Genomic DNA, 12,761 nt, shown 5'->3' with positions numbered 1-12,761 from the left:
ACACTGTCTGGCAGCTACTACTGCCCATAGCTCCTGTGCGCTTGGCCCCCAAGAAGCTGATGGAGGAGAGTTACTAAAACAGTATCTAGAAAGCACTTCTACCAATGAGGTCCATTTGAAAATAAGTGGGATGACTAACTCTGATTGTTCTAGCTCTATCTATCAGGAAAAAACATGCATGCAGGGTGCAGCTATATAAGCTGAAGCACTGCCCTCCTACTTACTCCTCTTTTTAATGTGCTGCCTGTGAAAGAGCATTGTGTAGGAGAACCAGACAAACTATGAAACCGAAAGCAACAGCAACAATGAAGTGTAAGTCTCTGACGCCCTGAACATATGTGTGGAGGTATCAGATGTCTTGCAAAAAAAACTATTTTAAATGCTAGACCCACGCTTGACCCTCACTACAGCCATATCTCTAGATGGCTGGTTTGTGCTTCTAGAAGACCTTCCTACCGTGATTAATGGTCTGCCCAAAAAAGTGATTTTGTTTTAAGATGATGGAAGTGTGGCCGATATAGCTAACCTTTGTGGCTTTCTTGCGTGTCATCAAGTGCGCACTACTCGGGACACAAAAAGGAAGCTCATCCTAAATGTCTTGCATCAAGAAAAAATTAGAGCTGATATATTGCATGATATGGGTGAAAGCCCTGTTTCTTTTGCATTGGGCCATCATGAATAACTTTGCCATTGCCGCAGAGTTCTTGCTGCACATATTGAACAGCTGTTCTGAATCACTCAGCCACACCAAATATGCTTGTCACAAGTTGTAGTTAGACAAAATTAACTTGCAAAGTGTATTTGGAAATTAGGGGACTTCACCACTGGATTTGTTTGCAACAAAGAAAAAAAGAAACCCTGGTTCTCCACCAGCATTAGTTGCAGCACTGACTGCAGGGAAACACATTTACAATGCAATGGTCACATCTCTTTACCTGAATATTTCTGTCATTTCTCATTGTTCTGAGGCTCTATCCAGAATGCAGAAAGACATCTGAAGTTTGATGACAATAAGCCTGGCTTGGGCGAAGCAGCAACATTTCACAAAAGGTGCTGGAAGTAAAAGACCCAGTAAAATCTCATGCAATGATGAAAAGGCCAAATCTCCTTCACATCCTGAAATCACTTTTCCAGACAACTGAATATCTAAATCCTGCACAACTAGATAATAGCCCTGCAGACTGAATGTGGATACTTGAGACAAATGGGACAGTACTACTTATCAGCATATACTCCCTGAAATTACGGAGATTCTGCTACTGGTGCTGTGAATTCAGCCTTTCGGCCTGTCTTTTGACAGCACAATTAACAGTTGCATCCACTCCAAGCAGCCACCTGATATGTCGACTGACAAACAACTGCACCTGGTCCCAAGAACAGAAAAGTAGACTAATCCACGGGACCTATGTGGGACTGCCTGTTTATCATTGCAGGAAAACTAAATACATCTAACGTAGCTATATTACCAACTGCAGACACTTTTCTATTTTCAAGAATGGCTGCTCCTATAAAAAAATTGACACAAGTTGGAGGGGTTGGAACACCTTAATTTAACTATCCCCCCCCCCTTACCATCTGCACCTGGTAATTGGCCCTACTTAGGGTTTTCAACTGCATTACCCTATTATACCCTAACAGATAATAGTTCACACAAACTTACCAGATGGCTACTCCAGATCTCTAAAGAGAGAACATGGTAGAGAACAGGTACTGGCTGGCATGTCACCATTGCATGTGGCTTCCTCACTCTATGGACCCTTGGGACATAGTTGCGGTGAGGTGATCTTCACCATGAATGGAAGAGTAACTCTTGTTTCACTTTGTGGTTATACTGGGGCTTCCTCATAAAACATCACTATCTGAAAGAGACACGTTAGTGATAGATTCCTTACCTTAGAATATACCCAGGCGTCAGACTGGATCCGGAAAGTTTTTCTTAGCAGTACCCCTGGGCATCAGTAGGTGGCGCCCTGCGGCTCCGCGTCCGTCACTGGCGCCGTCAGCGGCGAGATGACGTCGCGGAGAGTACTTGGGCACCACCCATGCGCGCTGACGTCAGTTCTTTCTTTTTCCGTGCCAGCAAGCGCAGATCCGGATTGAGCACGTACCGTAGTCACTTTTTGACAGTTATTTTGAGACTTTTGTCTTCCCCCTTTTTTCTCCTGGTGCACGTAGGGATTCCCGGCTTTAAGTCTTGTGGGGCATGCTGCCGTATTAAGTCGGTGGCGGACCCCCCACGATGTTTGCCTCTACTGCCTGGAGACCGACCACGACTCCTGGGACTGTCGAGCCATGGCCCCCACGGTCTTGAGAGAATGGCGCCGGTAATTGCTGGAGGTTCGGCATTCGTCACACGCCGCTCTGGGTCTAGGGGCCATTCCCGGGACCGCTCGCGGGACCGGAGCCGTCGCGTCTCTGGCTCCAAGTCTTCGCCTTCGGATTCCGGTAAGCAACACCATAAAAAGAAGTCGAAGAAGCGTGTTCGCTCTCCAACGTCCCACCGTCGTACTCGGAGGGGGATAGGGGCTCCACCCTTGCGGCTCCTCTGGAGCCTGGGAGTCCCGCTGCCTACCCGCCATACCTGGGTCTGCCGGCGACTCCCGAACAGTTGCAAGAATTCCTTGCTGCCATGGACCGCCTTTTTAGGCCTCGGGCTCCCGCGGTCCCGTGTCCAAATCCTGTTGGCTCGGGGGCTAAGCCACCGGCTCCAGCCCCGGCGCCACAGGATCCTACGCTGTTGGCTCTGGCCCCTGCGCCACGAGGTGCAGCGCTTCCGGCCCTGGAGCCGCCCTCGGCTCCACCCCAAATGCCGCACTGGGTGCCGTTCATCCCACCCTTGCCCCGGTTCAAGGACCATTTCGTTCTGACCTGGGATCCACATTGGGAGGTGGCACCGTTCCAGACGCCGTGCGTTCCTGTTCCGGCTCTGCCGCCCCGACCGACCCCCTCTACACCAGAGGCGGCCGAAGACTGGGACGGGTCCAGAGGACCCTCTTGCCGGCAATGTGACTCCGAACAAGATTGGGTGGAAGACCTGACGGATGCAGGCGACCTCGATGTCTCATCTGACCCGGGGTTCACCTCTCCCCCGCCTACCATGGAGGAGGGTGCCTCCTACACGATGGTACTCCGTCAGGCTGCTGAGGCCCTCAACCTTGACCTCCCCACAGTGGTCCTCAAGACCAACCTCCTCACCGAGGTGCTCCAGACAGCGTCTACTTCGTCAGAGCCATTGCTTCCCTTCAATGATGCCCCTACAGAGGTCCTCTTGGGCACTTGGTCGAGGCCAGCCACGGGGTCCCCTGTGGATAAAAACGTCGCCAGACGCCGGCGCCTGGCGACCCCGCCTTCTTGACCACTCACCCTACGCCTGAGAGCCTGGTCATTCAGGCCTTGATGTTGCAGAGTGCCTTTCCCACGTCCCCGCCGGATAAGGACTCTTAAAAACTGGACCCGTTTGGAAACCAGTTGTTCTCTTTTGACAGCTTGGGGCTGCGGTCGGTGAACACCGCCTGCTTTTTGGGCCGCTATTCCCACGCGGTGTGGAATACCGTTGCTCAGGTGTTGCCTCAGTGTCCTGAGGAGCTGCACCTCCATGCGTGGATATTGAGCGGTAACACTTGACGGCTTTCGACCTTCCTCCCGAAGTCTGTAATATCATTCTGGCAGCCAGGCGTCCCTCCACTAAACGGTACACTCCTGCCGATGGAATACATTTGTGGCATGGTGCACAGCAAAGGCTGTGGATCCCCTTTCTGCACCTCTTTCTGAGGTTCTTCGGTTTCTTTTGTCTTTGGCCCAGCAGGGCTCTGCTCTGGGCACTCTCAAAGGTTATCTTTATGCCATCTCTGCCTACCTACGGCTCCCTGATCAACCTTCTTTTTTTAAGTCCCCGGTTGTTAACCGATTCCTCAAAGGCATTACGCACATGTTTCCTCCCGTGCCTTTCATAATGCCTCAGTGGGACTTGAATGTTGTCTTGACTTATTTGATGTGCGCTCCCTTTGAGCCCCTTCATAACTGTCCCTTACGTCTTCTCACTTTAAAGATGGCTTTCCTGGTAGCTATCACCTCTGCCAGAAGTGTGAGTGAGCTCTAGGCTCTTATTTCCCCGCCTACTTTCCTTCCGGTTCATCTGGACAAGGTGGCTCTAAGGACCCGTCCTTCTTTCTTGCCAAACGTTGTTACGCCCTTCCACATCGGGCAGACCATCACTTTGCCCACCTTCTTTCCGCCTCTGCATCCTTCCAGGGAGGAGGAGAGGCTCCACTGTCTGGACCCAAAACCTGTGCTCGCCTTCTATCTGCAGCATGCACAACAGTTCTGGGTGGATGATCAGCTCTTTGTTGGCTACAAGGGTGCCATAAAAGGTCGGGCCTTGTACAAGCGGACCATCTCCCGGTGGGTCGTTCTGTGCATCAAAGCATGTTACTCCTTGGCCAAAAAGGAACCTCCTGTGGGACTGCGCGTCCATTTGACCAGGGCAACTGCAGTCACTACTGCCTTGGGACACGGCATTCCCTTGCAGGACATTTGTCAAGCAGCTACGTGGGCCTCAATGCACACTTTTACAAAGCACTACTGCATTGGCAGGTCCAGAGAGACGACTTCTTTGGCCATACTGTGCTTTGTGACTTTCTGGGGTAATCCTGTTTGCAGACCCACCTCCGGGGTTGGTATTGCTGGGGTATCTTATCTAAAGTAAGGGATCTATCACTAACGTGTCTCTTTCAGATGCACAAGTTACTACTTGTGTAACGATAAATCTGTAAGAGACATTAGTTAGTGATAGATTCCTTATCGCCCCACCCATCCTCCCTGTTCTGCGAACTGATTGCTAGGATTAAAGTCATCCCCTTTTAGTGCCCTAGATTTATGCACCAATGGTCAGTATCTTGCATGGCTCTGTGTTCCTGGCGCGGAAAGTCATGTACAGAACTGACGTCAGCGTGCATGGGTTGTGCCTAAGTACACTCCGTGACGTCATCTCGGTGCTGACAACACCAGTGATGGACGCGGAGCCGCAGGACGCCACCTACTGACGCGCAGGGGTACTGCTAAGCAAAACTTTGTGGATCCAGTCTGACGCCTGGGGATATTCTAAGGGAAGGAATCTATCACTTACTAATGTCTCTTACAGATATATCGTTACCCAAGTAGCAACTTGTGCTACATAAACAGTACTTCTTTTTTACTGGTTGCTCCCCCTCTCTGTGGACCTTTTAGTCTCTCCTGCAGTCAGCAGATTTTCAGAGCAGTATGGTGCCTTGTGCGTCAAGGGATGCAACTCCGTCTGACTAAACTGTTACAACTTTGATGTGTGGGATAACTGATGTGTCAGCACCGGCTGGGTGGAAGCTTCAAACAATGGGATTGGCTTTCTAGCTTCTAGTTCATGCTGAATGAATAGAGTACTCAGATATGATAGGAAAAGTTGTTTTGAGTTTTTTTTTGTGTCATTTTCAATAATATACAGGGAGCAACTGAAGAAGCCATATATCTCTTCACCAGTGGTGACCATTTTCTTGCAAGGATTCTCAACATAATCTAGCAGGCTCATTATCTGAAACAGTACAAACCCAGTTATGCCACAATGAATGTATGCCTAATCATTCAGTACACCAGGAACCTGATGTTTTCACTGAGACTGTCATAGTTGCAACTAAACATTACTTTCCTCCGTTGAAATTAGGTTGGCCTTATTATATTGAAATCATTTTTCATGCCACTAGTTTATTTCGATCATGTGTAATCTGTGATATTTTTGTTTGTAAACTAGTAACTGTCTTCATGAAGACTACATGCATGCAGTGGAAATGTATCACTTTGAGTGATGGGGCATGAAAATAGCATCCCCACTCTGCTCTCACAGTCACTTTCTAAGGAGCATCCTGAACCGGGGGGGCCAATAGGTTCACCCTTGATGGCTAGAGGGATTTCTATGTCTGCTTGTGTTTTGCTTTGGTAGGATATGGGGCAGTACTTGGGGAGAGGAGATGCTGTGGTATTTTGTGCACCAGGTGAAACATATATATATATATATAAACAAATTAAATGAATTAGTGTAATTTAGCACCATTTGACATCTGAAATCTTCAGAATTTAGAGGGACATTAAGTTCTCAAATATTTCAAAATCTTCAAAACACTGGTACTGTTGCTTTCTTACCACACTTTCAACATTATGTAGGATCTGCCCTTGTATACAATTTTGCACGCTTTTATGGTCGTCTGACCAAAATAAAGTTTTCATGATGATGATCAATCTTAATCCACAAAAAGAGTAATTTGTTAATTATATTTTTTTCAGAAACAATAAACGAGGACAGCAAGGCTGGGACAGGAAATATATTGTCTTGGAGGGATCAAAGGTGTTAATTTTTGATACTGACTCCAAAGAAGGTATGTGATCTGATCTTCATGAACTCTTCATTAACATCTTGAGTATTCTTTATTGAAACAGTCCCTTATGTTGACCTATTTCTAATGGGTAATTTTTTTTTTCAATTAATCTTTATTGAGATTTTGTAAAACAAATAGGACAAATACAGTACAGAGAGAAGTAATAAAGACATCAAATATTCGGATTGCGGCAAAAGATTTGTGCCAGATGGATTCCCATTCATCTTGTATTGGGATGATTAGGAAAGAGGTTATGGGAGTTAATATGGAATAGAGTTTAGATGCTCTGGGCCCTCCCTTGGCGATGTTCTTAAGTTTGGAAGGAAGGTCAAGTGTTCTCGGGGGTTGTGTTTGGCAATAACTTTAATCTTTAAGAGATATAAAAATCAATTTAAATATTGATTAGAGCAGTGAGAACTGTATGAGGTCTGTGAGGGAGCTTAGGTTACCTATTAAGAGGATGCCTTTGTGTGCCCATTTTTCTACGAAGAGTGTTTTGCCCTCTGGTATAAGGTTATCTTTGTGTCATAATGATGCAAGTGTGGAGTAGCACATTTAGTTAAAAAGTTTGTTGTTAATTTTCCATGGAGCTTGTACTGTGTGAGAGAGAATACTTGCAGAGTGGTATGTCTTTATTCTCTTGGTTGTAATAAGGGCTATGAGGGATAGAGGTTGGGCTAGAGAGTTTTCTATATAGAGCCAAGCTGGGGGAAGTGTATTGGGCTGGTGGAACCAGTGAAGCCCCTAACTCCCTAAGTATGCTGTTTGGACTCTACGATAGTCTGGGGAGTTTAGGCCTCCGAGTTTTTTTTGGAAGGCATCGTTTTTAAGGGCTATTCTCTGTGCTTTGATTTGCCACAAGAAGTCGTTGAGTATGAAGTCTATCTTAGCGTAAAAGTTGTTTGATCGATGTATTGGTGACATACTGATTGTGAAGTTGATGAGATGTAATTGATGAGTTGATCAGTTGATCAGTTTGATTGTCAATACAACCCCGGCAAGCTATGGATCTAGCTGATCATTTATCAGGCAGGTCTTTTATTTTGGTTAGGTTCGTTTTTACATTGTGACCTACTCTTACTGAATTCCTTTTGTGAGGGGTGTATTCTTGTTCGCAGGATTCGTTCCAGTCTAAGTGCTAGAATTTTTACTTATATTTGCAGTTTATGCTTATTAGGGTAACTAGCTGGTAGTTCTTGGGTATATGGAGATCTTTACCTTCTTTGGGAATGGCAATTATCGTGACATGGCTTGGCAGTTCGGGCTGGACTGTTCCCATGAGGCATAGGGTCAAGACTGATTTGCATATGGCCATGTCTGAACTGGGGTGGCTTGGTGAGCAAAATAATGATGGATTAAACCCAGATCTATGACTGAGGGTGAATGTTTTGCCATTGTGCAACATTCCGTCCATCAACTTGTGTGTTTTGCTTTTCACCCTATGTGGGAAGGGTATGCCCAGACGTGGGTCCCTTGCTCACTAAGCCACTGGAGTCAAGCTATCCTGGCTGAAGACGGCTGATAGCCAGAAACCGGTCCTAGGATGCTTGATTCCGGTCTAGGAAAGACATGGCTTGGCAGTTCGGCTGGACTGTTCCCATGAGGCACAGGGTCAAGACTGATTTGCATATGGCCATGTCTGAACTGGGGTGGCTTGGTGAGCAAAATAACGATGGATTAAACCCAGATCTGTGACTGGGGGTGAATGTTTTGCTATTGTGCAACATTCCGTCCATCATCTTGTGTGTTTTAATTATCGTGACTTCCGCAGTGCTCCCTGTGACCGTTCCTGTTGGTGAGAGAAGACGTCTTCAAGGGCATTAATAAGGGATGGTCCTCTGGTTTGGTAGAAAGGCGTAAAAACCGTGAGACGCTGATGCTTTCCAGTTTTGAATAGTTTGACTGCTCTTGTGATCTTGTTTTGAGTGATGGGGTTTTCTAGCAGGGATTTAGTTTTGTTGTCTATTTTTGTAACAGGGTTTGTAATTGGATCATTTTAAGGCATTGTAAACAAGTTTCATCTGGAGTGTGATTACTTTTATAGTAGAGTTTGCGATAGAAGGATTTGAAGGCGGCAAGTATATCCTCTTCTTTGGTAAACTGTGAGACGTCTTCCTAAGTAATGGAGGTTATCTTGGACAGGCGGTAATTTTTCTTAAGATAAGAGGCTAGAATTCTTCCTGCTTTGTTACGCCTGTAGAAGGAGATGCCTTCCTTTTTTTGTACGATATGTGCCTTGTTGCTTAGGATTTTGGTAAATTCATATTTCAGTTTCGTTAGTTGATTTAAGCATGATTTATCTGGGTTTCTTTTAAGGACATTCTCTGTGTTTTTATCTGTTCCAATTTGTGTAAGGTGGAGTTGTCCTGTTTGTTCTTCCAGGACATTAGTTTGATCATATGACCTTGTATAGTGGACTTCAGGGAATCCCAGACAGTTTGGGGGTTAGAACCAGAGTTTCTATTTTTTCTATAAATTGAGGTATTTCCCTTTTTAATCTTCCTCAAGATAAGGTCTTCTGCATGATGACTATTCATTCTCTATATTTTTGGTTTCTTTGAGGGTAGTGCTATGTCATATAGGGGGAGAGACAGGCTTGGGCTGAAGACAGGATTGGCTCGATTGTGGGTTTAGATGTATTGGGGATGTGAGCATCATCTGCTAAGATATAGTGTATATGGGAAAAGGTGTTGTGTGGGGGGGAAATGTGTAGTCTTTACCTGTAGAGTTAAATAGTCTGTATATGATTTTTTTAGCTGAAGAACCTTGCAAAGATTTAGCATTTGCTTGCGAAATTTGCTTCGTCTAAACGGGCAAAAGGAGTTCCTATCCAGGGTCTCGTTCCACAGCAGGTTGAAGTCTTCATTCAGAGTAATTCTGCTTTTTGAAAGTATGTGTGCTAGCTTTTTGTGAAGTTATAGCCAGAAGGATGGGAGGTCATTATTGGAAGCATAGATGTTCACTACGACGAAGTCCTTAACTTTTTGGAGATTTGTCATAAGCCATCTGCCTTCTGGGTCTGCTTTCAAGGACGTGACGTGGAGGCCCAAGGCGTTGGATATAAGGGTGATGAGGCTATTTTACCTTTTGGAGGCTGGGGCACAGGATATGTAATACACCCAAAGTTTACTTAAGAGTGTGACTTCTTTAAAGGTAACCTTTGTTTCGTGCAGAAGAATGGGTCCATCCTTAAGTCTATGAAGATAGTGTAGAATTTTCTGGTGTTTTATCAGATGGTTCAATCCCTTCATATTAAGGCATAATCTCTTTCAATTATGCAGTTTTGGACAAATGTGATTTGTAAAGATAATCTATAGCTGTGAAGCTAATGGGGTAGTTTGGAGTAAAGGTATAGATGCCACCCCACGGGGGGACTGAGAAAGGTAAGGGTTAGGAGAAGGAGAGCAGCAGAGGGTGGAGATGGAATGGACAGTAAAGGGCGTAGAGAGGTGAATATAGAGAATAAAAGGCGTTTGGAGAATGAGTGAGGATGAGGAGGCAAGAGAGTTGATAGACAAGGAGGAGAGAGAAAGAGTAAAGGAGAAATGGAATGTAAGAGAAAAAGTCCTTGTAAATAAAGTGGCACTCAGGTGGAGTGCTGATTGCAACTAGAGGTAAGGCGATGGAGGCTACGAGCGGTCGGAGCCCAGAGTCATAGGCAGAATACCACACCCTAAGGGTGGTATTGGGCTGTGGATTGGTAGAGCAGGACTCATCCTATAAGCATAGTTATGATGTAGAGTGGTTAGTAGTTCGGAGGGTAGAGAGAGACATTGTAAGGAGGTGGAGACAGCAGTTATGTTATCATTTAGTGTGTTAGTGGATTGGGCATGGGGGACATCAGGCAGCTCAGTGCATTAACTGATGTATCAAAACAGTACACTTTACCATGAGAACACATACTTTGTTGTAAACGTAAAAACTGGTTGAGGCAAGTGAAATATCCCTTAATTAACTGATGCTTGATAAGCGAATTATGAGAGGCGCAAGATGTGCATGGTAGCCAGAAATATCACTTATCGACCAAAGTGAACATACTTTACAACAATTTTTAGATAAAGAAGCTCTGAAGTAACTTTGAAGCCGCAATCACTAGTTGAGATATATGTTGTAACCAGGCGAGGGTGGTTCATATTGGTCTAGTAGACATCTAGTTTGCCAAAGATAACATTTAAGTCCAACAGGCTGAGATAGTTAATATTTAACACCATGTAGGAAGAGTAGAAAAAGTACAAGGTGCACCTAAGTTTACTGTTTATCCAGATGTAGTAGATAGATGTATTGAACACCCATTGTTGATAGCGAGCGCTACCTGAACTTTGGAAATTATGGTAACCCATTACCTGTACATGTGATTATGGTCACCTAAGAGCCATTAAATCATAGGGTCTGATGGTGAACAAGACGTAAGTGACTTTAAGCATTTCTGGGGTGGCATAAAGACACATAATGTTCATGGGATACTCTTGTCTATAGATGTCACTGGGGCGAGACATCTTCTGGGAAGATAGTGCAAGTTATGGAGTGAAAATGATCTATCCAGTGTGGCGCGAACATTCAGAGACAGCAGCATTTCTAAAGTGTGTAGTGTTCTAAGAGTTTTAATGCAGAGTTAGTGCTTTGGGATAGGTGCTAGGTGCATATATTTGGAACAGTAATAGTTGTTTAAAGTTTCAATGTCTGAATTAATAGTGTATGCGCCTTGGCATTAGGCATCTTACTAAGTGTTAATGGAGGTTAGCTGAGGTCAGTTACCATGATCGTTAATGGAAGGTGTTGTAACGTTATATGATTATGGCATTGGAGGTGGGAATATTTAGTTGGTGAGAAAAACGTTTTAGTCCTGTTTTAGCGTGTTAAGTTCTTAAAGGTTTAAGAGGTTATGGTTGGGCTAGTAGCTTAATGATACACCACTAGCAGTTTAGGGATCAGTCGTAGATTACATATGAGTAAGAGGATCAAATAGTAAAAAACCTAAGAGTTCATGTTCAAATCCTATATCTCTGCAATGAATGAATCCAAGTCCACGGGGTCGTCAAAGATTGAGGATTTCCCGTTTTAGACGGTTTTCCATTGTGCAGGACCAAAAAAGGAGAATTGTATTGCCAGATCTTTCAAAACGTTGCTTTGGGCAAGGAATGCTTTCCACCTTTTCACTGTGTCTTTGAAGTAGTCTTGCGAGAAGCCAATAAAGGAACTGTGCCGGAGAGAATTGGATCTGCGTGAGAGTAGCGAAGGAGGCGGAAAATCAGGGCTCTGGGTATTGAGTTGTTTTTTGGGCTGGAAGGTGAGGTCCCTGTGAGCGCTATTTATTTTGAAGTCTTTTGTAAAACTCAAGCCCAGAGATTGTGGTATCCATTTTCCTATGAAGACAGCACAAGATGAGGCTTGTTCTTCCGCGCCCTCTAGAAGGCCAAAGATTCGGAGCTTTCACCTCCCAAGTAGGGCCAGCATTGTTATATTTACACTTTTTAACCAGTTATGTGTCTTGTATGTATCATGGTTTTTTAAAGGGGTTTTTCATTCTGATCTGTGAGATGAGTTTCTGTTTTAAAATGTTTTTATTTGACTGTTGCATTTTACGATCATGTACTTTTATTATTTACAGTGACTAAATTGGATACTGTATTTGTGATGATGACATACACTGGTTCTTCCATTTTAATATGCATTTCACTTTCATTTGCTGTAGGAAAAATAGCAATATTGTACTTTGTACAGAATCTGTTGTAACCCAGTTAAACGCCTGATTTTTATCCTCCTGTAGTTTTACCCTGCTCTGTTCCCTAAAATTTGCTCGTTCAACTGCTGTTTTGTGTCCTTTAGGTAACCACAGACCACTAGAAGAGTTTGAGCTGTGCCTTCCCGATGGAGATGTGACCATCCATGGAGCTGTGGGAACCTCAGAGCTTGCAAATACTGCCAAGACAGGTGAGAAATGTCTGTGAAAGCCAATATATGTGATCGGATTGATCGTAATCTGATTTAGATGTGGTACTTGGTGCATTCTTTCCAAGCTGTCTTTTGGTTTGGTCATATTCATGGCAGCAAAAGGACATTCCTTTATTTTGTTATGGTTTCCAAATGTACCATAGCTTCAACCCCTGTGTACAACACAATTATTGTGATCATATTGAGTCAAGATAGTGATTTCAGCGGTGTTAATGCTGATAAGCCCTGACTTGCCTTGAAGAAAGTTGCAAAGGAATGCTTAAATGTAAAAATTGAATTAGTGCTTGGCAGCATTTCTATGCTAGACCCCTATTGGCCATATAGCCTATTACAGGGTCTCTCCAATAATTTATTTGAATAGATTATACTTGTACATGCCCAGTTCAAATGTATGCTCTTTGACTTCCA

General features: G+C 44.5%; 1 protein-coding gene across 4 annotated transcripts in view; it reads left to right on the top strand.

The window, feature by feature from the left end:
- The window catches only part of CIT (citron rho-interacting serine/threonine kinase), a 1,315,032-nt gene that overhangs the window by 965,557 nt on the left and 336,714 nt on the right, over window positions 1-12,761 (top strand). For all 4 annotated transcript variants that reach the window (XM_078667654.1, XM_078667653.1, XM_078667652.1 and 1 more), the window contains exons 35-36: window positions 6,310-6,401; window positions 12,228-12,332. In XM_078667654.1, the coding sequence (XP_078523780.1) occupies window positions 6,310-6,401; window positions 12,228-12,332 (197 nt within the window). The remainder of the gene's footprint in view (window positions 1-6,309; window positions 6,402-12,227; window positions 12,333-12,761) is intronic.

The sequence above is a fragment of the Lissotriton helveticus genome, chromosome 11, assembly GCF_964261635.1.
Source record: "Lissotriton helveticus chromosome 11, aLisHel1.1, whole genome shotgun sequence".
Classification (NCBI taxonomy): Eukaryota; Metazoa; Chordata; class Amphibia; order Caudata; family Salamandridae; genus Lissotriton; species Lissotriton helveticus.
This window is presented reverse-complemented; position numbering and strand designations above follow the sequence as displayed.